This window comes from Mesocricetus auratus, unplaced genomic scaffold, assembly GCF_017639785.1.
Source record: "Mesocricetus auratus isolate SY011 unplaced genomic scaffold, BCM_Maur_2.0 Super-Scaffold_6723, whole genome shotgun sequence".
Classification (NCBI taxonomy): Eukaryota; Metazoa; Chordata; class Mammalia; order Rodentia; family Cricetidae; genus Mesocricetus; species Mesocricetus auratus.
Genome location: NW_024429183.1, coordinates 13,838,447 through 13,859,938, shown reverse-complemented (window position 1 = coordinate 13,859,938; position 21,492 = coordinate 13,838,447). Strand labels below are relative to the sequence as shown.

The 21,492-nt window shown below is 49.5% G+C and overlaps 1 protein-coding gene across 1 annotated transcript; it reads left to right on the top strand.

Moving 5' to 3' along the window:
* The first annotated feature begins 14,873 nt into the window (after window positions 1–14,873).
* Window positions 14,874–18,431, top strand: Tle7 (TLE family member 7). Its single transcript, XM_040737304.1, has 9 exons — window positions 14,874–15,259; window positions 15,372–15,394; window positions 15,566–15,624; window positions 15,950–16,162; window positions 16,252–16,493; window positions 16,931–17,072; window positions 17,216–17,369; window positions 17,727–17,800; window positions 18,081–18,431. The coding sequence occupies exons 1-9, from the start codon at window positions 14,958–14,960 to the stop codon at window positions 18,183–18,185; spliced, it is 1,314 nt and encodes a 437-aa protein (XP_040593238.1). The 5' UTR covers window positions 14,874–14,957; the 3' UTR covers window positions 18,186–18,431.
* Window positions 18,432–21,492: the final 3,061 nt, after the last annotated feature.

Below are 21,492 nucleotides of genomic sequence, written 5' to 3'. Positions count from 1 at the left end.
GTAGCATGAAGTGGGGGCAGACAGTTTTTTCGTTTTGTTTTTTAAGACAGGGTTTCTCTGGCCCCAAACTCAGAGAGATCCACCTGCCTCTGCCTCCCGAGTGCTGGGATTAAAGGCGTGCCCCACCACCGCCCATCACAGCATTCTTAACAGGTTCCCTTGTTTGTGTGTGGATCTTTCCAAAGGAATTCATGCTATACTCAGTGTCTTAGGTACTGTTTTATTGCTGTGAGGAGACACCATGGCCAAGGTAACTCATTTTTTATTTGCTCTTTAGCATTTAATCGATAGCTTGCTTACAGTTTTAGAGAGTTAGTCCATTATGATGGGGAGTGTGGCAGCATGCAGGCAGGTATGGTGCTGGTCAAGTAACAGAGCATTGCATCCTGATCGCAGGCAGCAGCCGACAGACACCGGGCCTGGAATGGGTTCTGAAACCTCAAAGTCCATCCCCAGTGACACACTTCCTAGCTTCCTATAACAAGGGCATGTCTCCTAATCCTTCTCAAACAGCTCGCCAACTATGGACTAAGCATGCAAATGTATGAGCCTATGAGGCCCATTTTCATTCAAATCAGGATTCTCAGTGATAGAAATTTTGTGGCATGTGCCTTTGGTAGCCTGTTTAAATGGAGTAGAGAGCCCTTGGGATAAGATCTCATACTGCAGAAAGGCTGAGCCTGGTGCTGTAATCTGGACACCAGCAGAATACAACAGTCATTGTGGAGTAGAGTAGGTTTGTGAGTCTACATGTGACCCCTGCCTGGGGTGGGGGGCACCAGATACTATTGTGAAGAGTTCTGGAGACTCCATGATTGTCATGTGGATTTCTGTTCTGCCAGCACTGGAGAAACCAGGGGTCCTGGGAAATGTCCATCATGCCTTGCTGGACTGACTTCCTATCTTTGTGGAAGAATGGTCCTCTGCAGTTCTGAGAAGACACAGGGGATGTGCTGTAGGTACAAGTCCCTCTCTGCCTCAATCCAGAGTCACCAAGGGCAGTGGTATCCCTCCTTAGCTTCTTCTGCCCCAAGTAAGTTACCTGGCCTGCTCATCTGAAAGGGAGAGTTCTGACAATAGGGAAGCTGTAACATAAACAGCCTATGGAGGAAGTTCCAGAACATTCAAATGCATATAGGGCAGGGGCTTCTTGGATCCTGTGGAAGGATCACATTTGAACATCCCCTGGGTAGGTCTGGGGACAAGTTTGCAGCTAAGCTCTGTAGGGGAGGAGAGCAGTGCCTTTCTTATCTACCCTCTGAGTGTCTCAGTGCTCTATGATGTAGGCTTGATAGGATCATCACCCCACTTCATTGAAACTGACACTTTGGCCTAGGAGCTTGGAGTCAACTATCGGGTAGACCCAGGTTTTAGGGCACCTGGGGGGCGGGGATATGAGCAAGTGCGTATGGCTCACCTCTGAGAGCAGACTGCATCTGCCCCATCAGCTGAGCATCCCCAAGAGGCAAACCCTTCTGAAGAGTGCAGATAACTGGGGACGATGCTGTCCCCTGGATTCTCATGAGGTTACAGGGGCCTGATGCTCAGGCCACACCTCCGTGTGCCTTACCTCCCCCTCTCTCTGTGAGCATCTCCTCTCTACCTGTGTTCATCCTCCTTCCTTACAGACCTCCCCCTCGTTCTCTCTCAGCCCTCCTTGCTACTTCTCTCCCATCGCAGCCCCTAGTGGTCTGAACTGTTTGCAGAGCTGACTCTGAGAGGGCCAGAGACTGGCGGGATAGGCATCTCATCTTCCTGAGCTCACACAGGGTTCTAAGCGGATGACATACTACTTTTTCTGGTGGCTTGTAGACTGTCCTGTATGCTGAGGGGTGGTATGGAAACTTCTTAGGGCCCACTAAGCCTGGACACTGTCCAGGTGTTTATTCCAGATACCTAGGGGTGTCTTTGTTCCAAGTCAGACCTCCTTTCTTCAGCAGCCCTTCTCTATTCTGTGACCTTCCACGTGAGGTCTTCTGATTCTTCCATTTTGAGATCTCATCTTAGTTATTGTTACTATCGCTGTGATGAAACCCTATGACCAAAAGCAACTTGGGGAAGGAAAGGGTCTATTCCATTTATACTTCCAGATCACAGCCCATCACTGAGGGATGTCGGGAAAGGAAACCAAGGAAGCATTCCAGAGACAGGAGCTGATGCAGAGGCCAGGGAGGAGTGCTGCTTACTGTCTTGTTCCTCATGACTTGCTCAACCTGCTTTCTTGTAGAACCCAGGACCATCAGCCCATGGGTGGCTCCACCCACAATACTTGGCTCCCCCACATCAACCACTAATTAAGAAAATGCCCTACAGACTTGCTTACAGCCTGACTATATGGAGGCATTTTCTCAATTGAGGCTCCCTCTTCTCAGATGCCTCTAGCTTGTGTCAAGTTGGCATAAAAACTAGCCAGGATAGATCTATGACAAAGCATCTGGTCAGGTTAGAGACTAAGTCCTGTTGGCCTCTTCTGGTTCAGGGCCCAACTGAGGATAGGATACCCAATTGAGTCCTTAGCTAGCTTTCTTTCAAACAGAGATAAAGCTGTGGACCCCCCCAACTCTATATGTCACCCCCAGTAGTCTCTCACACCCAGCCATTAGCCGTGCCCACGGTACCTAGTCAAGATCCTCTCTTCTGCCCCCACCCTGCTTGATCAGCTACCACCTATCTTGACTCCAGGCTCAAGCCAGGTGGGAGCGGCCTGCCCCCAGACACAGCTATTGGCTAACCCACTTCAAGATAGTTATTTGCTTTTGTTGATAGAGCACCCAAAGAATGCCCCCTTTGAAAGAGCCACAGTTCATCATTGTTGCACCGTCTTCAACTGAGTGTCCTTTGGGAGGCTACAAATAGTTCATGACTGTCCTCTGATAGATGGCCCAGACTCTCCATTGTGGAATAGAGGCTGTGCGAGGATGTGAGTCTAACTGGATCATCAGTCCCCAGCACTAAGGGCCTTCTCTGGACTCCTGGTACCCTGACCTGCCTACAGATGCACTCTTGCTCAATGCTTCCTGGGGCCTCTTCTGAAGCATGCCCAGGTAGGTGAGAGCAGGAAGGCCTGGGAGCCCAGGACAACTGAAGTAATTCACCAGTCTCTATCTGTCCCCACTAAGATGGGCTGTGGCAAAAAGACTGTAAGGGAATCAACCCAAGGGAAGGTAATAATGACACCTCACAACACTTAGGAAACAATACTTTTCTAGATCTCATACTGTGATTTGAGCCCTGCCTGATAGTAGCAAAGGCAGGGGCTGCATCCTGTCTCACATCTGTAAGAAAATTTCTCGGAACCACCATTAGCATCTATTTTATTCTTGAATAGTAGACGGACAGACATTCAGACGGAAATGGAGGAGGGCTGAGCCAGCAGAAAGACAAGTTTCTGAGAACATAAACACCAATAGATATCCATATCTAGCTGTAAAGAGAAGGTCAGAGGCAGATGACTGTTCTAGAAAGCAGAATGGTGGTTGTCACCAGGAACTGCCATTCTGTAGGCATTGTCTCAATCAGGCAGACTATACTTGTAGGGCTGTGAAAAGACAGCCTCAACTGATTCTAGACAGCTAGTCAAATCAAATTTATCCCCCCAGGAGACTCAGAGGACAGTTGGGGGAAATATTTAAAAACCCACAAGAGCATTGTTTCGCCTATACCCTGCTTTCTGGGTATCTTATTACTCTGCACACACTGAGGTTGGAAAAGTGTCTCCATATCTCCAGGCCCTATTTTATCATGGGCAAAATGGGGTGGCAGTAGGATCTGCTTCCCAAGTGTGGTGGTGAAGACTGATTAGTTTCTGCACGGTTGTGTGAGCACACAGATGTGTACATACGTGTGTGCTCACGCAAAGTCGAGCTTCCAAGTCTCTCTCCCATTGACACAAAGGTGTGCACAAAGACTCCGCCACTGACAGTGTCCTCCACATACACAGGCTCCCGGAAGCACTTATAACACATGCCACAGCCCCAAAGCATGCCTGCTCTGCTCTTACAGCTTTATCCACCAATATGGGCAGGAGTGCTGCCTTGAGTACTTCAAACAAGCCACCCCTAGCAACTGGTGACATGGTATAAGACCTTAGTGGAGTGCCTCAGGATGCCATTGTGTCATTTGACTCTTTCCTGGGAGCTGGCCATGGCCATGGATGGAGGCAAGCCTGCCCCGCCCCCATCATACCTTGGAGAAAGGAGCTGGACACTTCCTTCCCTTGGCCACTTGTGCGGGACTGAGTAGTTTCAAACCATACACTATGAGACCCAGAGGGGCCACAAGCCATGGGTCCAAGTCCTTATTTTACTTATAGAGAAACTGAGGCCCAGGGATGAATGGGACACCCCCTTGTTACACAGCAAATCAATGGCTCATTTGTCTCTAATCCCAGGCAGGGGAGAGGTCAGATGAAACATTCTATCCTTCAGGAAAGCTCTTTAAACAAGAAGGTCAACAACTCAAAAAGAGCTTCAGGAAGTCCCTAAAACTGACCAGATTCACTAGGCCCCTCCCGCCGGATTAAGCAATAAAAGTTGAGAGTCCCCTCCAGACAGAAGGAAGCTGAGCTACAGAGACGACTCTGAGACCAGACCAGCTGCCTGGAGGAAGCAGGAACCAGCCAAGCTGTGTGGAAGAGGTGTAGGCCAACTGAGGCACCTGAAAGGGCACTCCAACTGTTGAGTTGCCTGAAGGCTGTGCAGTGTGCTCCAGGTCTCCAGTTTTGTGAGCTGTGACCCATGCTGGGGTGGGCTTTGGTGACACAGCTGTCTTTGAGTCATTTCTGCTCTTGTAAGTAACTCTGATAAAACTCACTGATTCATCAAATTGGACTTCAGTGGTAACCATTCTTTGGTCTGCCATGGGCTCCCTATCTGGGGTGAGTAGATGCCTGTGTTGCGTTTCCCCAGGAAAAGGTCTGTCTCAGGGCTTGCTCCACCTGTACTAGCTAGGTGATGGTCATCTGCTGCAGGTACCCCCAGCCCTGCTTCCTGCTTCCTCAACACCTGGATTTGAGGCACAAATCTAAGAGCACTGAAACCAGAAGGTCTCATGTCCCAGATCTGCCACCAATGGAAACCTGTGTAAACTTGGGACTCAGAGTCTTGGTCAAGATGAGGAAGGGGCTGACCCAGGGTCTCTGGAAGGGTATGGCTTTGATGGTCAATGATATTTTCTCCCTCTCCGTAGGTTTGTTATTGTCCAGGACAGGTCTATCTGCTCAGACCCCAAAGATTGGCAGGGGAAGAAACCTATTTGTCACCTGCAGAACTCCAGGTTATCAAGCCTCATCACCAGGAAGGTACCTCAGCCCAGCTGCCCAAGTCTAATAGAAGCCTTACACCAACAACAGGAGCCTCAGCCCCAAAGACTCTTGTTTCTACACTGTAACACTTCTCACCTGGAGCTCTAGGCCCAGATGGGCATCTGTTACAATCTTTCTCCTTCGTCAGGATCAGTATCTGTCTCAGGGGTACAGGGTGTCTTCCCACCCAAGTCTGTCACCCTTAGAAAACACCTGGGCATACCCGAGTCTGAAGCGGGCTTCTGGGAAGATGCTGAATTCTCCCCATCTTCCAGACCATTTCCAGGCTTTTGTCTGTTGTTGTTCCTGAGCAGGAACCGAGGAGCATTCAGTTCTACCGAGAGTGTCTGCCAACCTCCTCCACTTAGTCAAGAATCGGACAACGGGAGATGAGCTGATCTTGGCCTTTTCAGGGATAAGCATGCGAACCCAGGGCTGGGCAAGTTCCCCGCTTCCTTTAGTCCCACACACTACAGATCAGGAGGCTCCCTGCAGGTGAAGCACCTTCCAGGCCTCCTGGGGGCTCCCTGCTAAGGCCCGAACCAGAAGGGTAGGCTGGAGTCATCGGCCCACTCTTTGGTTTGTAGGATCGGGACCTGCTTCCTGCTCTAGCTTCATTTATCACAGCAGGGCGGGTCTTCAAATGGCTGCCATGTTCCTGAGGTGTGGCTCCCACCCCCTATCGGCCACGGAAATCCCACCCACCCTCGGTCCAAGCCCAGCCTCCAGGAAGCCTTCCTGAACTGCACACTGCCCCAAGTGTCTCCTGTGGCGGCCCCTCCCCCGGAGACTTGCAGCCAGTCACGGTAAGAGACTATTCTGTCGTCGACCCCTGCGTGTCCTCCAGTCTCTACTTCCCCACCCCACCCCACACCCGGGCTGGGGCCGCCCATTTGTCACCAGGGCGTGGGCCTCCTCCCAGGCCGGCCGGAGCTGCGTGCACACAGCTGCACAGATCCCGCCATTCCTGGAGGGCCTCGCGCTGGGCTGTCTGGGCCTGCTGCTGGTGTCGTGATGCAAGGTGACAGGGACATTAGCCCCATGCGGGAGTCTGGGGGGTACCCTGCCCGGGGAGGAGGGTGGCCACAGCCGTGGACAGAGTCGTCCTCCACTTCTGCTGCCGCCTTGTGGCGCACCTCGCCCGGGCGCTTTCAGCATGGCGGGAAGCAAGTCGCCAAATCACCCGCGTGCGGCCAGCAGGTCTCCTCGGCCTCACGAAGGCCCTTCCTCAGCTCTGAACCTGAGGTGAAGCCCTTCAACAGCTGCCTCAGATCCAGGACCGCGAGTAGCTGGGACTGAGGTGGTGGTGGGAAAAATGTCCCCGGGGTCTCGACCAAAAAGATGGCAGAGACCAGAGGGCTGCAGGGGCGGCAGGGGCGAGCGCGCCTGTTAGCCTACCGCATCCTCTTTCAAGAAGGCTAGCAGCCCAGTCGTGAAGCAGCTCCCAGTCGGAGGAGCTCACAAGAAGAGCTGTGACGAGTGAGGGGTGTCGCCTCAAGGCTTAGCGTAAAGGTCCCCAGGAAGAAAGAGGAGAATTCTGGACAGAAACCGGACAGTACGATTTGGAATGCAAGTCTCAGGGGGTGGATAAGAACAGCGCCTCGTGTGGGAAGCGGCCGCGCGTGCGCGCGTGTTCTTGTCTGACAGGAGACTCGGTAAGGACTGGAGAGTTGGAGGCTTCCCGGGACATCAAAGAACCAGATGAGTAGTGAGGCGTGGCCTGACCCAATGTCATCCCTTCCTTCTGGAAGGGCCCTCCTCTACACTGCTCAGAGCAAAAGTATCCTCTCCCTGAGTCTCCCCATGCCCCATTCTCTGACCTCAGCTTACTCCTTACTGCCCTCTGGACTTGGAACTGCAGGTCTCCACTCTGTATCAGGAAGAGAGGAGGTGTTTGGTGCTTGTGGATATTATCGTTTATACATTTCCATTAACAAGTGTCTAGGGACACTGTTGAAAGAGAAGCTCCCGGAGTCGGGGACGGAAGGGCGGGGGTGGGGGTGCGGGGGTGTCAATGCTCCGAGCATAGCCACCTAGTGAACTGCATAGGAACTGCAAGGGGCCATAGAGATGGAAATTAGATTTGAGCTGCTCTACACTTGTCCACCAGAGGGCGCAGCCTCAAATAACGGTCTGCAGGCCAATGCTCTTGATTCTGATATCACATAGGTGGTTGACCCACCAGCTGGGGTACACCTTCACCTCCTCGCCCTTCATTGCCTGTGTTCCCTGGGCAGGGGCCAGCTACAGCTCCTTGGCCCTCCTAGGGCCACAAAGGTAAGAAACCACAGACCAAACTTCCTGGTGTTCACTGGATGAGAGGAACAAGGCTCACGATATTAGGGCTTACAGGCCTTTAACTCCTTATTGCTTTTCTTTCTCCCTTGTAAAATACACATAACCACCTGAAACCCATCATTTTAACTGTATAAAATATACAAATCGGCGGCATCACAGCACTGAGCAACAACCATCATTTTCCAGTTTTACAACTTTTCATCATCGCAGGTTAACCATCAGCCTGGACCTCAGTTTCCCCACCTGAAAATGGAGCTAATAATAAACAGCTTTCCTAAGACTGGAAGAGATGCAATCAAACTTCTGTTTCTGGGGGAGGAGTTGGCTTCCTTCAGAGTGGAGAGGCGAGGAGGGAGGGCAAGGCCCCTAGATCAGTGAGAGCTTTAGTAAATGCATGTTCATTTGGGGCTCAGCAAGACAGACACGGGTGCCGGGGAGGTCTGCTATGGTCAGGCAGTGCAGCTTTGTGGCCAGGATTTCTAGGCAGGGCAGAGACTAGATCATGCTGCTCCGTGAACTGCCCCAGACCTCTTACATGGCTACCCGTGGGGAAGTTTGTGTGCCAGGAAACCGAGGCTTCCGAAGGAGCTGACCTTGATCACAAACCCAGAAGTGGTGGACATGGGGCTGTGGGGAGGCAGAGGAAGGAGGAGGAATGAGGACATTTGGCTCCAGCAACCTGGATAGGGTGGCTTCTGTGCATTGGAGGAGATGATATATTGCTAAGAACTGAACTGGCAGTCTCTGTGACACTGTAGGAATGGAGGGGAAGGTTAGAATACTGAACTGGGACATTTGAACAGAGGGCAACAAGGAGGACACACACATACACACACACACACACACACACACACATCTGCAGAATGTATAAGGAACTCTTATGGCTCAAGTAAGGCTCACAGAGGGCAACAAGGAGGACACACACACACACATCTGCAGAATGTATAAGGCACTCTGATGGCTCAAGTAAGGCTCTTCCGCATATTTTAAAAAGTCATAAGGGGGGAGGTGAAGAGATAGCTCAGTGGTTAAGAACGCTGGCTGCTCTCTTCCAGGGAGGACTTACTTGATTCCTTTCACCCACATGGAGGCTCACAACCATCCCAGAGGACCTGACAGCCTCTTCCAACCTCTGGGTACTGCACACATGTGGTTCACAGGCATACATGCAGGCAAAACAGCCAAACACATTAGAAATGAGCCCAGGGGCAGCAACTTTTGCCACTCCCACAGAAATATCTCAACAAGGGCATGACTTTACTCTTCATCTAGAGGGTGTGCTTGGAAGAGCAAGGACCCCAAGCCAGAAGTGCACTTGGTTTTTATTCTGATGTTGTGGTGGCTATCTGTGTCTTTCCCCGTTGACTGGGGTCTGACCTCATGGTCTTCTGAGACTGGCTAGTTTTAAATAGTGCAAAGGAAATGAAGTGGCCAGGGAGTCGGTCACTTTAATCTGAAACTGTGGCAGGGTCTTTGTGTAAACAGAGGTTTTTTGCCTGGTGAGGGGATTAAAACATTAGTATAAATATCTTAGAAGGTAGGAGAGATAAACCTTTAATCCCAGTACTCAATAGGCAGAGGCCAAGCTGGTCTATTTAGGGAATTTTAGGGCTCGAACTCAGAGATCTGCCTGCTTCTACTTCCTGGGTGATGGGATTAAAGGTGTATGCCACCACTTCTTATTAAAGACATTTGAATGGTTCTCAACTTGTTTGAGATAAGAATCTGTGGAATTCTAATCCCCCTGCATTAATTTTTATGGTTCCAATCTGGGAACAACCCAGGCCCTGTTTGCCTCACTGTGTGTTTCCTGTGAGAATCAATAAAAAGATAATTCTGGACAGCCTGGTCTACAGAGCAAGTTTCTGGATGGCCTGGCCTATAGAGAGAGTTCCAGGAATGCCAGGGCTTCATACACAGAGAAACCCTGACTCAGGAAACCAAAACCAATCAACCAAAAACCCCAAACAAACAAAAAACAAAAGACCTCAGGAAGTAGACAACTCAAAAGCTTCAGAAGTCCCTGAAGCTGACCGGATTCACTAGGCTTCTCCCTCCCCAAGCATCTATACACAACATGGAAGCAGAGGCAAGCAGGTCTCTTGAGTTCAAGGCCAGCCAGGTCAACCAGTGCTACACATGAGACCCTGTCTCAAAAATTGAAACAGAAAAGTATTTGAAGTCCTCGTCCTAAACACAAGTTTTACAATATTTGACAAAAAAAAGACTCATGTTTAATACTTCTTACATTAAAGATAGTCGACAGTACTAGGATTTATATTCTGGTTAGACAAGAATCTGTGGGATTCTGACTCCCCCCATTAATTATTATGGTTCCAAATTGGGAACAAAACCAGGCCCTGTTTGCCTTGCCTTGCTGTGTGTTTCCTGTGAGAATCAATGCAGCCATAATTCATCAAGGGATAGACTGTCCCAGGACAGGGATTTATGTAAAGTTCCCACATGGGTAGCTACACGTGGGCTATGATAAACATGTACCACATTTATGGGAAACACAGTGGAGCTTTCTAGAAGTTCTTTCCTCCAAGGACTGCACTGATTACAGACACAGTCTCCTCTTTTACGCAGGAACTCCTCAAGGATGCAGGCTTGGCTCTGCCCTGGTCTCTGGTCCATGACACCACCTTGGCTCAGAGTGCCTGGGGGCATCTATTTGATACACAAGTGAGCAGAGAACATCATCCTAAACGAGGGACAAGCGTGAGCAAAGCCTCAGGGTGGGACCATGCTGCTCACGAAACTGTGGTCAGGTATGGCAGACACAGGGAACAAATAGGAGGAGAGTAGGTGTGGATGCATCTTCAATGCCAGGCTAGGGGATCTGGGTAATCTGAAAGGCAGTAGACAGCTTCAGAAGTCGTGGGGACAAGAGGAAGAGACAGGACTTTACGACTTCTAAGTAGCAGCCTCTTCAGGATTTTTGCTTCAAAAGAAGAAGGTCAGAGGACGAAAAAGAAACCACAGTGGAGTATTTAGTGAGGAGAGAGGACAGGCAGGCAGCTGATTACGGAACGAGAGAAGTGTCCAGCCTCACCAGCACTTGTCCTCCTGTGGGAAGGAACCGGTGGGCAGAAGAGCTGAACAGAGCTTCTCAAACATGGTGCTCCAACCAACAGTAGCATGCTCACTACCATATCGCCACTGTTGTCACCGTCACTACCGCTGCATTATCACTGTTGTCCCCAAAACTACCATAATAACATTACCAGCTTCATGCCCGTTACTGCCGCTACCACCGCCGTCACCACTACCGCAGTACCACCACCTCCTCTGCCATATCACCATCCCGCCCCACCACCAATCCCGTCTCTATCTCTGCTTCCATCCGGACCTCACCAGTCTTACCCATCATCACCACAACCATTTCTCCTAACCACAATCTTCATCACCGAGCACCCGCTCAGAAGTGCAGGTGCTCAGGGCCTGACCCCTGAATCAGCATTTCTGGGAAGTGGCCTCCAGGGGACTCTGTTAGATGCTCAATTTGTTTTTTTGTTTTGTTTTGTTTTTCGAGACAGGGTTTCTCTGTATTGTTTTGGAGGCTGTCCTGGAACTCGCTCTGTAGACCAGGCTGGCCTCGAACTCACAGAGACCCGCTTGCCTCTGCCTCCCGAGTGCTGGGATTAAAGGCGTGCGCCACCACGGCCCTGCTAAATGTTCAGTTTAAGAATCCCTAGACAAGACAGCTGCAGAAGTGCAAGGCTTCTCTAGTGGTTAATTTCAGAAACTCCGGTAAAAGATGAGGGGCACAGAGCCAGAGCAGGGAGGAGGAGAGGAAATGGCTTCTCCTTCCCCTGACTCCCTGCTTTTGGTTTACTGAAGATCTGCCCTGGGAGCAAAGAGAATTCATCTGGAAGTGGGAATTTAACAGCAAGTGCCTTTTGACCAAATACTGGCTCTTCTAGGTCAGCTGAAACCACAGCTGAAACCCCTGAAGTTTCTCACTCTATCTGCTGAACTTAAATGGACAGAGTCCTGCCTCTTTCTCCACCCAAAGACACGGGAGCTCAGCACGAGTGTGGCCACACCCTGATATTGACCAGCCATTCAGGATCCAAACACCTGACCGGGTGCTCACCCAGGGCTTCAGTGTTTGTTAGGCGGTGTTTACACCAGGTGCTGGGTAGCCCCCCACTCCTCCTCCCCCATCCCCCGGGTGTGGAAGGGTGGATCCAAGCCTAGCTTGAACCTCTAGGCTTTGACCTGCCTTCTGAGGTGAGTTTCCTGCCCCAGAGTATTTGTGAATGCGGAATTTACCACTCTTGGAGAGAAAAGAGGGGAACCCGGGACAGTGGCCCCTTCAAAAGCCTTGACTTGTCTTTATGGTGAAAGTCCAGTTGACTTGAAGTCAGAAGCCCCGGTTATGTAGCCTTCCTTGTCTTTAAGCCTTACCCGACCTCTGTAAGAGGATTTTGCAGCAGGATCCTCACTTACTCGGGATCCTGCTAGGTGCAGAGGCCGGTGCCCCTTTGCTTGTTCTCACTAGGGCTGAACTAGCCCTGGTGTCCCTAGTCAAAGGAGGCCTGATACCTCTCAGAGAAACTTGTTAGTGAACAAATGACATAACTAATTAGAATCATGGGGGATATGCTTTGGGGAAGATGAAAATTTGGCTCCTGGTTCAACAGTTTCTAATATGGGTTGAAATATCTACAAAGAAGAAAAAGCAGTATCAGGTCTTGTTGTAACTAACCTCTCTCTCCCACACACACCTTCCTCTTTCCTATTTTTTTTTATGAGACAGGGTTTCTCTGTACTGTTTTGGAGGCTGTCGGTCCATCCCGGCCTTGAACTCACAGAGATCGGCCTGCCTCTGCCTCCCGAGTGCTGGGATTAAAGGCGTGCGCCACCACCGCCCGGCTCCTCTTTCCTATTTTTCAATTTCTGTATTTGAAACACAGCTATATTTCTAAATCTCTTGTATGTATATGAAAATAAATTCCAATTTCCATTCCTTTCTTATACAAAGTTAATGTATTTCGAACATGGTTGTGAGCTTTGTAACTCCCTTCTCTAATATTATACCTTGAAATGTTCCATGTCAACGACTATATCCTTTCTCTTTTAACTACTGTATACTATTCCCGCTGTGGGGATGTGCTACACATACATCACTAGTCTTCACCTGTGGTGTTTGGGTTTTGCTCCAACTTGTACAGGTATTGTTTTGTATATCTCCGATTGTGTCTACAGGATAGCTTCGTGGGTGTGGGGGTGAGAATGTGTGCCTTGGTTCTTAGGGTGGGTGTTGCCTTCTTCCTTCTATCGGGTGGTAAGAAATGAGCCAGACAGAACACAGTGAGAGATGCTCCATGCTTCCTAGTTCCCGGACCTGGGACCTGGGCTCACTTGCTCTGGGCTTTTCTTTTTAATCTCTGAAATGTATCCTAGCACTTGGTGTGCTGAGGCAGGAGGATAGTCAGAAGTTTGCACCAGCCTGGGCTACAGAATGAGATCTTACCTCAAAACAATGTCCATAAAATGGTTCGGAAAGGCTGGGCATTCAACTTAGTGATAGAGTGCTTGCCTAGCATGTGCAAGGAAGGCCCTGGGTTTGATCTGCAGCCCCCCAAACCAACGGTCAACCACCCCACCATAACTATAGAGCGTGTGGTGGCAAGGAAAAATTAGATGCAAAGCGGTTAGTTCAGAACCAGACAGAAAGGCTGCTGGGGTTCTGCTCACATTCTGCTAGAGCCTTTCGTGGACTCCATGGAGTGAGCCTGGCTGTCAAAACCATTGTTCTAAAAGGAAGATTCCTCTCCATGGCTACCCATGTCCCTGAGGTTTCTGCTAGGTTCCCTTAATAGAAAAGCCTGGGCTTTCCCAAGGACATTTCTAGAGCTAGCTGTTGGAATCTTTCTAAAGAGGGCATTGGCCGGGTGTTGGTGGCACACGCCTTTAATCCCAGCACTTGGGAGGCAGAGGCAGGCGGATCTCTGTGAGTTCGAGACCAGCCTGGACTACCAAGTGAGTTCCAGGACAGCCTCCAAAGCCACAGAGAAACCCTGTCTCAAAAAACCAAAAAAAAAAAAAAAAAAAAAAGAGGGCACTGGCCTGTCTTAATTTCACAAGTTCCTCTGCGCAGGCTGCGGTTGAGGACAGTCTTCCATGTATCATTTGCTACCGGCCTTCGACAGGGTTCCACAGCCTGCAGATGTGAATCTGTTCCCATCTTAGAATTGTGTCAGAGTGCAGCAAATGCCAATCGCTGCCAGGCCAAGTCTTCATCACTGCATCCTGTTGTCACCAGACAGAGCATCTTACATTTCAGTTCATGTCCCCAAGCTCCTCCATGTTGTCCTCTGTAGTGGGTGAGGCGCCCCACAGTCTCTGCATGGATTTTCTGTTGCATTCAGGTTTTGGGTACATCAGGGATGAGCTACATTTGAAATGGGTGTGTCCAAATTAAAGGGTGAGTTTGATTTTGTCTACATTGAACTACAGCCATGTCTGCAAAAGTTAGTTGTCAGTCTATCGTTTGAGACTTTACATCCAACGAGGTGTTTCCAGAACATTCCAAACTGACTCTGCACTGTATACCTGATATTTACCTCTGTTCCCTCTGTGTCTGCGTGTATGTATATGTGCTCCTGTGTGGTGTGTGTGTGTAGGTGTGTGCACGTGTGTGCATGTGGGGGGGGTCAAAGGTTGATGTCAGCTGTATTCCTTAATCAGTGTCCACCTTTTTGAAAACTGTGTTTTGGGGTGAGTGTGTGAGTGCATTTGAATATGAGTGTGCACGTGACACAGAGGATAGCTTTCCAGGAGTCATTTCTCCTCTTCCACTGGATTTTGAGGCAGGGTCTCTATGTGTCTGTGGCTATCCTGTACACTCCATGGTCTTCAGGCTTCTGGATAATTCTGTCTCCACTTCCCATCTTGTAGAAGTGCTGAGATTACAGATGTGTGTTTCCACGTCTGGATCTTTACACAGGTTTGAGGACTGAAGTTGGTCCATCAGTCTGTGGGGCCATCTCCCTGGCCCTTCTCCTTATTTTTATTTTGAATTAACTCATGTTTGTGAGACAGGATCTCTCACTAAACCTGGAGCTTACCATTTCAGGTTGAGTGGCTAGCCAGCAAGCCCCAGGGGTTCCCTGCCTCCACCTCCCTAGCACTAGGATTGCAGGTACATGTTTGGCTTTCTACATGGAGCTGGGAATCTGCACTCCAAGTCTCAGGTTTGCGCAACAAGCCTTTGTGGATGGAGCTGTTTCCCAGCCCCTTTCTGTTCTCTCTCACAGTACAGGAGATTGGGATGAACTGGGAACCCAGGATCTGTTCGCTGGGTCCCTAGAGCCAGACGGTCCCTTTACTTGACTGACCCACGACCATGAGTGAAGAGAAAGAGGACTCGTTCAGGGTACTCAGGATTTATGATGAAACAGAGGAGATAAAGAAGATGCCGGAAAGCTCAGGTGTTTCTTCTCGTCATGGGCAACAAGAACAACACCAAATGGACAGTGCGCAGGGAACGCCCCAGCTGCCCCCATGTCCCTCGGTGCACCATGGCCCTGTTTACCAGGAAGTGCACAGTATGACCCAGCAGTGGTGGGGTCCCCAGGCCCAGGACACATCTGGGCTCCAGCCCATGTGGCTTTCAGAGGCGGAAACAGAAGGAGGCACCAGCTCAAGGTACGGCTGTCGTGAGCAAGGCTGGTGGGTGATGGACTGTCCTGGGTGGAGGGGCCCCGACACAAAGCTCCGCCCTTCACGCCGTCTCGTCCTTCTTTCTCCTCTGTCACAGCTTTCAACCAGGAGCTATGACTGGTAAGTGTAGGCCGTGACAGTGTGGTCAGGGACAGGGAGTGGCCCGAGATGGCATCCAGATGGTGGATGAGGTACTTGGTTTGGTGTAAGAGGGGGGTTTCTCCTTCTGACCTTGTGATTGTTGCTGTGCTATCTGGTCCATGAAAGGCGGGTGTGGCTGTCTCCCTGCAGGCCAGTTCTGTTCTTCATCCTCTCTCAACAGAGAAGTCTGGTCGTTCCTCAAAACCATTGTAAGTACCTCAGTGTTGTGTTTCTGACACCCAGGTGTCATCCATTTTTCCCCGCCCACCTTCCAATGAAGAAGTGGTGTGTTTGCATGCCCTATTCCCTTCCTCTTAGGTCGTGGTGGCTGGAATGCCACCCGCTTAACGAGACGGTTCTCCTTGTTCTGCCAATTTGATAAATAGGGCCTTTGGCCCACGGTGTCACTTCTACAAGAGATGTGACTTGGGGACCCCTGAACCAAGCTCTGTTATGAGAAAGAAGCTTAGAAATTTGGGGAGTAGGGACAGAGCAGGCCACCACCTTGGTTGATCAGTCCTGTCGTCTCCGCAGCCTCCGATCCCAGATGAGGCAGTAGTCACGAGGAAGTCCCCACGTGGGTCCTGGAGGGTTGGCAGTCTCCGCCATGGGAAGCGAGTGAATGCTATTGCCATCAGCAGTGCTCCACACCATGTGTACACGTGTGGCACTGGCTACATCAGGGTGTGGGATGCAGATGCATTGCACGCCTCAGACAGAGCACCTCAGGCCCAGCTGGACTTTCAGGTGAGGGGCTCTCAATCAGGGTTAGGGAGGTCAGACAGGGTCTCTACCCTCAGCACTGCCATGCATTGACAGTGTGTGCTCTTCTCCAGGACCCTCGGAATCGTGTCCTTACCTGCAAGCTGTTCCCCGATGAGCAGAGTCTGATCACAGGGGGAATGGCCCGGGCTCTGACTCTTTGGGACCTGGCTCCCACACCCCAAATCAGGGCCCAGATGGCCTCCACAGGCCCCATGTGCTATTCCTTGGCCCTCTCTTCCGATGCCCACATCTGCTTGGCTTCTTTCAAAGGATTCGTGGAAATTTGGGATGTGCAGAACCAAATCTTGATCAGGTAGGACCTTCCTCCAGAGCCTTAGGAAGGGCTTGAGAATGAGACCCCACTCTCCCCTCTTGGCAGTAGGGCTATGCCAAACAGCCTGGAAGGTACATCTAGGGGCTTCCTAAGCCTGTACTTGCTAACCATGCACTTTCCAGCCCGGCACTTCCTAACCAACACTGGACTTCTAACCCTTTCACATTCTGGCCCAAGGTTGGGGGAAGACCTTTCCAAAGACCTCTGAGTAGCTGGGCAGTGGTGGCACATGCCTTTAGTCCCAGCACTGGGGGGGGGCAGAGGCAGGTGGATCTCTGTGAGTTCGAGACCAGCCTGGTCTACAAGAGCTAGTTCCAGGAGAGCCTCCAAGCCACAGAGAAACCCTGTCTCGAAAAACCAAAACCAAACCAAACAAACAAACAAACAAAAAGACCTCTGAGTCATTTTTCCACCAGGAAACATGAAGTTCCTCCCTATGGGTCCCGCTGCGTGGACATCACGGGTTTTAAGTTCTGGACAGGTGGTGAAGACACCACCCTGTATTCGTGGGACATGAGGAGCTACCAGAAGCTGCAACAGCACAACTTATGCCATGAGGTGCCTGTTTGGTTGTCTTCAGGATTAAGTTCACCTCTAGGGCGGGGGCATGGATGTGGGGAGGAGGTGCTGAGTGTGAATTTGAGGCCAGGGCTTGAACAGGGGCACTAGCAATTCTGAATGCTGACCCAAGCTTCCCACAGATCCTTAGCATTACCCACGACCCCAGTGAGGAATGGGTGCTAGCGGGCTTGAAAATGAGTGACATTGTCATCCTACACGCTCACCGGGAGGAGAAGTATAGAGCCATTGTCCAAAGATATACACAACACCACAACCTCAAGTTCGCCTCTTGTGGTGAGTTAGAAGCCGGGTGACCCCCAAGGGTTCCTACCATCTTTCTCCCCACCCCTTTTGTTATTCTCCCCTCTACTACAAAGGCTTCCGTGCGGAATGAAGCCTGAAGGTACAGGAAGGCAGAAGTGGCAGGAGTCCATCTCATGGGCCTCTTGTTCAGTGATGACTCACCGTGTCCTGGGTGTTTTTCTAGCGACAGCAGATGAAGGGATGGTTTGGGCCATGCATCTGATTTTTATAGAGCAGGGACACCTAGGCAGAGAAGATAGTTGCTCTCCCCCTAGTCTACTTGAGGACAACTGGATAGAGAACACAGGCTCAGTTTCTGACCTCTCCGTCTGTTCTTCCCTTTGCCAGGGACCCATTTTGTGGCCACGCTGGATGATATGATCCACTGTTTAGCGGCACCTTCTCTACGAAGGTTGTTCCAGGTATGGAGGTGGGGAGTGGGGGTGGCTGTACAGACTAAAACACTCAGATCTTGTGGCTCCAGATCCCTACTTGATGGGTCCCAGAGAGAACAGGGAAATACCACTGAGACAACATTTTATGGCGGTCAGGACTGAGGACTTACCCTGTAAACCCATGGTCTTCACTTTGAGATTTGTCCATGACTCAGTGAAGCCTTGCGTCTACATAACCCTTGAAACATGAAGTCCTCATGTCTGGTTCAAGCCCCAAGTCTTCATATTCTTCACATTTTTTTTCTAGACGGAGGAGTGTTATGACATTCTATGCTGTGACTTGTCTGCTGATAGTCAGTATCTGGTCACTGGTTCCAAGGAAAATGCCACAGTATACCAGCTCTTGTATTGAAGGCTGTGGGCCATGGTCTTGCCAGTGAAGAACCAAAGAGATCAGACCATGTGACCTCACAGTACTAGTCATCTCCAACACCTGTCTCCCTCTACTTCAGCCTTTGCGGTTGGCTGGCTGTAATCCCAGGCTTTGAGTATATGGCTTGGGGACTTTTCGGTTTTTTTTTTTTCATCCCCACTCATTGATATCTGTGTTTGGCAGGTAACTTTATGAGATATGACTTTGTAATTAATAAAAATAGAGAAAAACCCAGAATAGCCTGTTTGTTTCAGATAGCAAAGTTATAGTAATGGATCATTTCTGTCTGTGTTTAGCAAGTGGGGGGCCATCCATTGTTCCAGGGTGTGGGTATTGGTCACTTTGCGGTTACTGTCATGGAATACTCTAACAAAAGGAAACTCTGAGGAGAAGGGGGTTATTTTTGGATTATGGTTCCAGAGGGAGAGAGTCTCTCATGACAAGGAAGGCATGGTGTCAGGAGCATGGGGTCAGACCGACAGATGGAGAGAGGGGGGAGGAGCCCACTGGCATCCTTCTCCTCTGTGCCTCCTAAAGGTTCCATAACCTGCCAAATGGCACCACTAAATGTTCAAACACAGGAACCCATGGGAGACATTTTTCACTCACACACCACAGAGTGGAAAGAATTTTAGGTCAGGTTTAGTTTTATTTGTTACTTTGGAGGCGAGGGCAGTGGTATGAACTTTTTGAAATCTTAAGAAATGTAAGAGAAAGTGTATGCTGCCAGCCCTTTGTATCCATGGGTTTTGCACTTGTGATTCAACCAATCATGGGTTGCAAATATTTAGAAGTTGATTTTTTTTGCACTGAAAATGTGCCTTTTGTTTCCCAAACAATGCAGTATAACATTTATTCACATGGTGCTCCAATCACAACAGGTGCTGTAATGATCTAAAGGTGACTAATGCATAGAAAGCTATGCATGGGCTGTATGAAATGCTATACCACTTTAAAAGGGGGGGGGCTTTGTTGTCCCCCGAAGATTGTGGAGCCAAAGAAGGTGATTCTTCATAGACAAATGTTAGAGCGTGTTTGGCAGGAAGCTGATCTGACTGTGTCCTAAGGCTGGGATCTTCACAGTGTGTAACCCCATGGGGGGTGCTGAAGAGTATGATTTAAATGAGTCTTGGGCATTTGAACACCTGGTCTCCGGCTGGTGGTGTTGCCTGGGGAGGACTAGGTTAGCACAGCCTTGCTGGAGGAAGTACATCACTAGGGGTGGGCTTTGAGATTTACAATGCCCCCTACTTCCAGTTTGCTCTTTCTGCTTTGGGCTTGTGGATGAGGGTATGAGCTCTTAGCTTCCTGTTCCTGCAGCCACGCCTGTAACTTGTTGCCATGCCTCCCTACCTTGACGGATTTGTATCCTCTGGAACTGTGAGCCCAAACAAACCCTTCCTTCTACAAGTTGCTTGTTTTATCACAGTAATAAAAAAGTAACTGATACGTAAAGGTGATGTCATGTAGCCCTGTACAAGGCCTATTCATAAGTGTGGCAGCTGGTACCAGTCAAACACACCTAGCTCATTGTTTCAGGAGGGCTTGCTTGTGTTGGCATACGACCAGCACAGCGCTTTATCTGGCCTTCTCCAAGCTGGAAAAGCCACCTACCTACACATGCATGGCTGTCCTCCCCCATTTGCTGCTTCTTTGCTTGGCACTGGTATGGCAGAGGCAACTATACCCACTGAGGTTTGGGGCTTAGAGCTGTCACCTAGAGGATCATGAGCGAATCATATGTGGTCCATCTGAGCCAGGCCTAAGGAGGTAGAGGGAAGAAGAAGAGAAGTCTCCTGCAGGGACTCTCCCCCCTTCTATCAGCTCAAGGCAAAATAGGCAGAGATCCCAGGCATCGCTAAACCACAGGATGGAGGCATCCTGTGCTCAAGCATCAAGCAAGGAGAGAAGCTGCTTAGCTATGTGTGGGTTTTGAATGAAGATGGCTCCCACAGGTTCATAGGGAGGTGTGGCCTTGTTGGAGTAGGTGTGGCCTTGCTGGAGGAAATGTGTCACTGGGGGTGGGCTTTGAGGTCTCAAATGCTCAAGCCAAGCCCAGGGTCTCTCTTTTCCTGCTGCCTGCAGATCCAGGTGTAGAACTCTCAAACTCATTTTCTAGCACTATGTCTTGCCTGCCTGCTACCATGCTTCCCACCATGATGACAATAGACTAAACCTCTGAAACTGTAAGCCATAATTAAATGTTGCCATGGTTGTGGTGTCTCTCCATAGCAATAAAACCCCAAGTAAGATGCCACGAAAGAAAAAAAAAACAAGCTTGCATTTTCACTTTATTAATGTGGAGGTCTATTTGTTATGATAGCTCTGGAAAGACCATATATTTACTTAAAAGGCCAAGTAGTGGATGTTTTAGGCTTTGCTATAATTGATGTTACAACTATTCAGTTCTGCTGCTGTGGCATGCAAACAGCCATAGATAAGTAGATAAATAAATGAGTGTGAATTTTATCAATGAAACTTTATAGATAACAACAAGCAGTGGAACCAATAGGTCTTCTGGGTATAATTTGTCAACCCCTCTCAATATGCTTTAAGTAACATAGGCAATTAACATTCATTAAAAATTATAGAGTGCTGCCTTTAATTCCAGCACTTGGGAGGCAGAAACAGGCAGATCTCTTGAGATCTTGATCTACAGAGTGAGTTCCAGGACAGCCAGAGTGACACAGAAACACAGTCTCAAAACAAACAACAAAAACAAACCAACCCATATATTTGAGAGAGAGAGAGAAAGTCGAGGTTACCTAGTGAAGCTATTCAGTGGGACTATAGGATTACATACTTTGTCCATTAAGGATGAATGAATAAGCCCAGTGTGGCATAATTACACAGGAACACACTATGCCCCATTAAAATGGAAGAGAATTTTGACACATGTCAGTCTGGATTAATTTCAAGATAGCCACAAAAGTACTGCACAGTTTCATTCATGAGGTACTTAGAGTAGTTAATTCATAGAGACAGGACTAGAATGGTCATCATCTGGGGCTCAGGGGAGGAGTATTACTGTTTAATGAATACTAATGTTTGAGGGTTTTGTTTGTTTTGAGACAGGGCGTTAGGTAGCCCAGGCTGGCCTTGAACTCACCAACATAGTGACTAACATTTTGAAAATAGGTAAATTGTATTACAAAGTGGCCACACCATATTGCAATCCCACCAGCAAAGAATGCAGTTTCCATTTTCTCCACATCCTCACAGAAACATTGTTACTATGCCCGGTAGCTGATTTGTTTGGGTTCACAGTTTCAGACTATACTCAGCT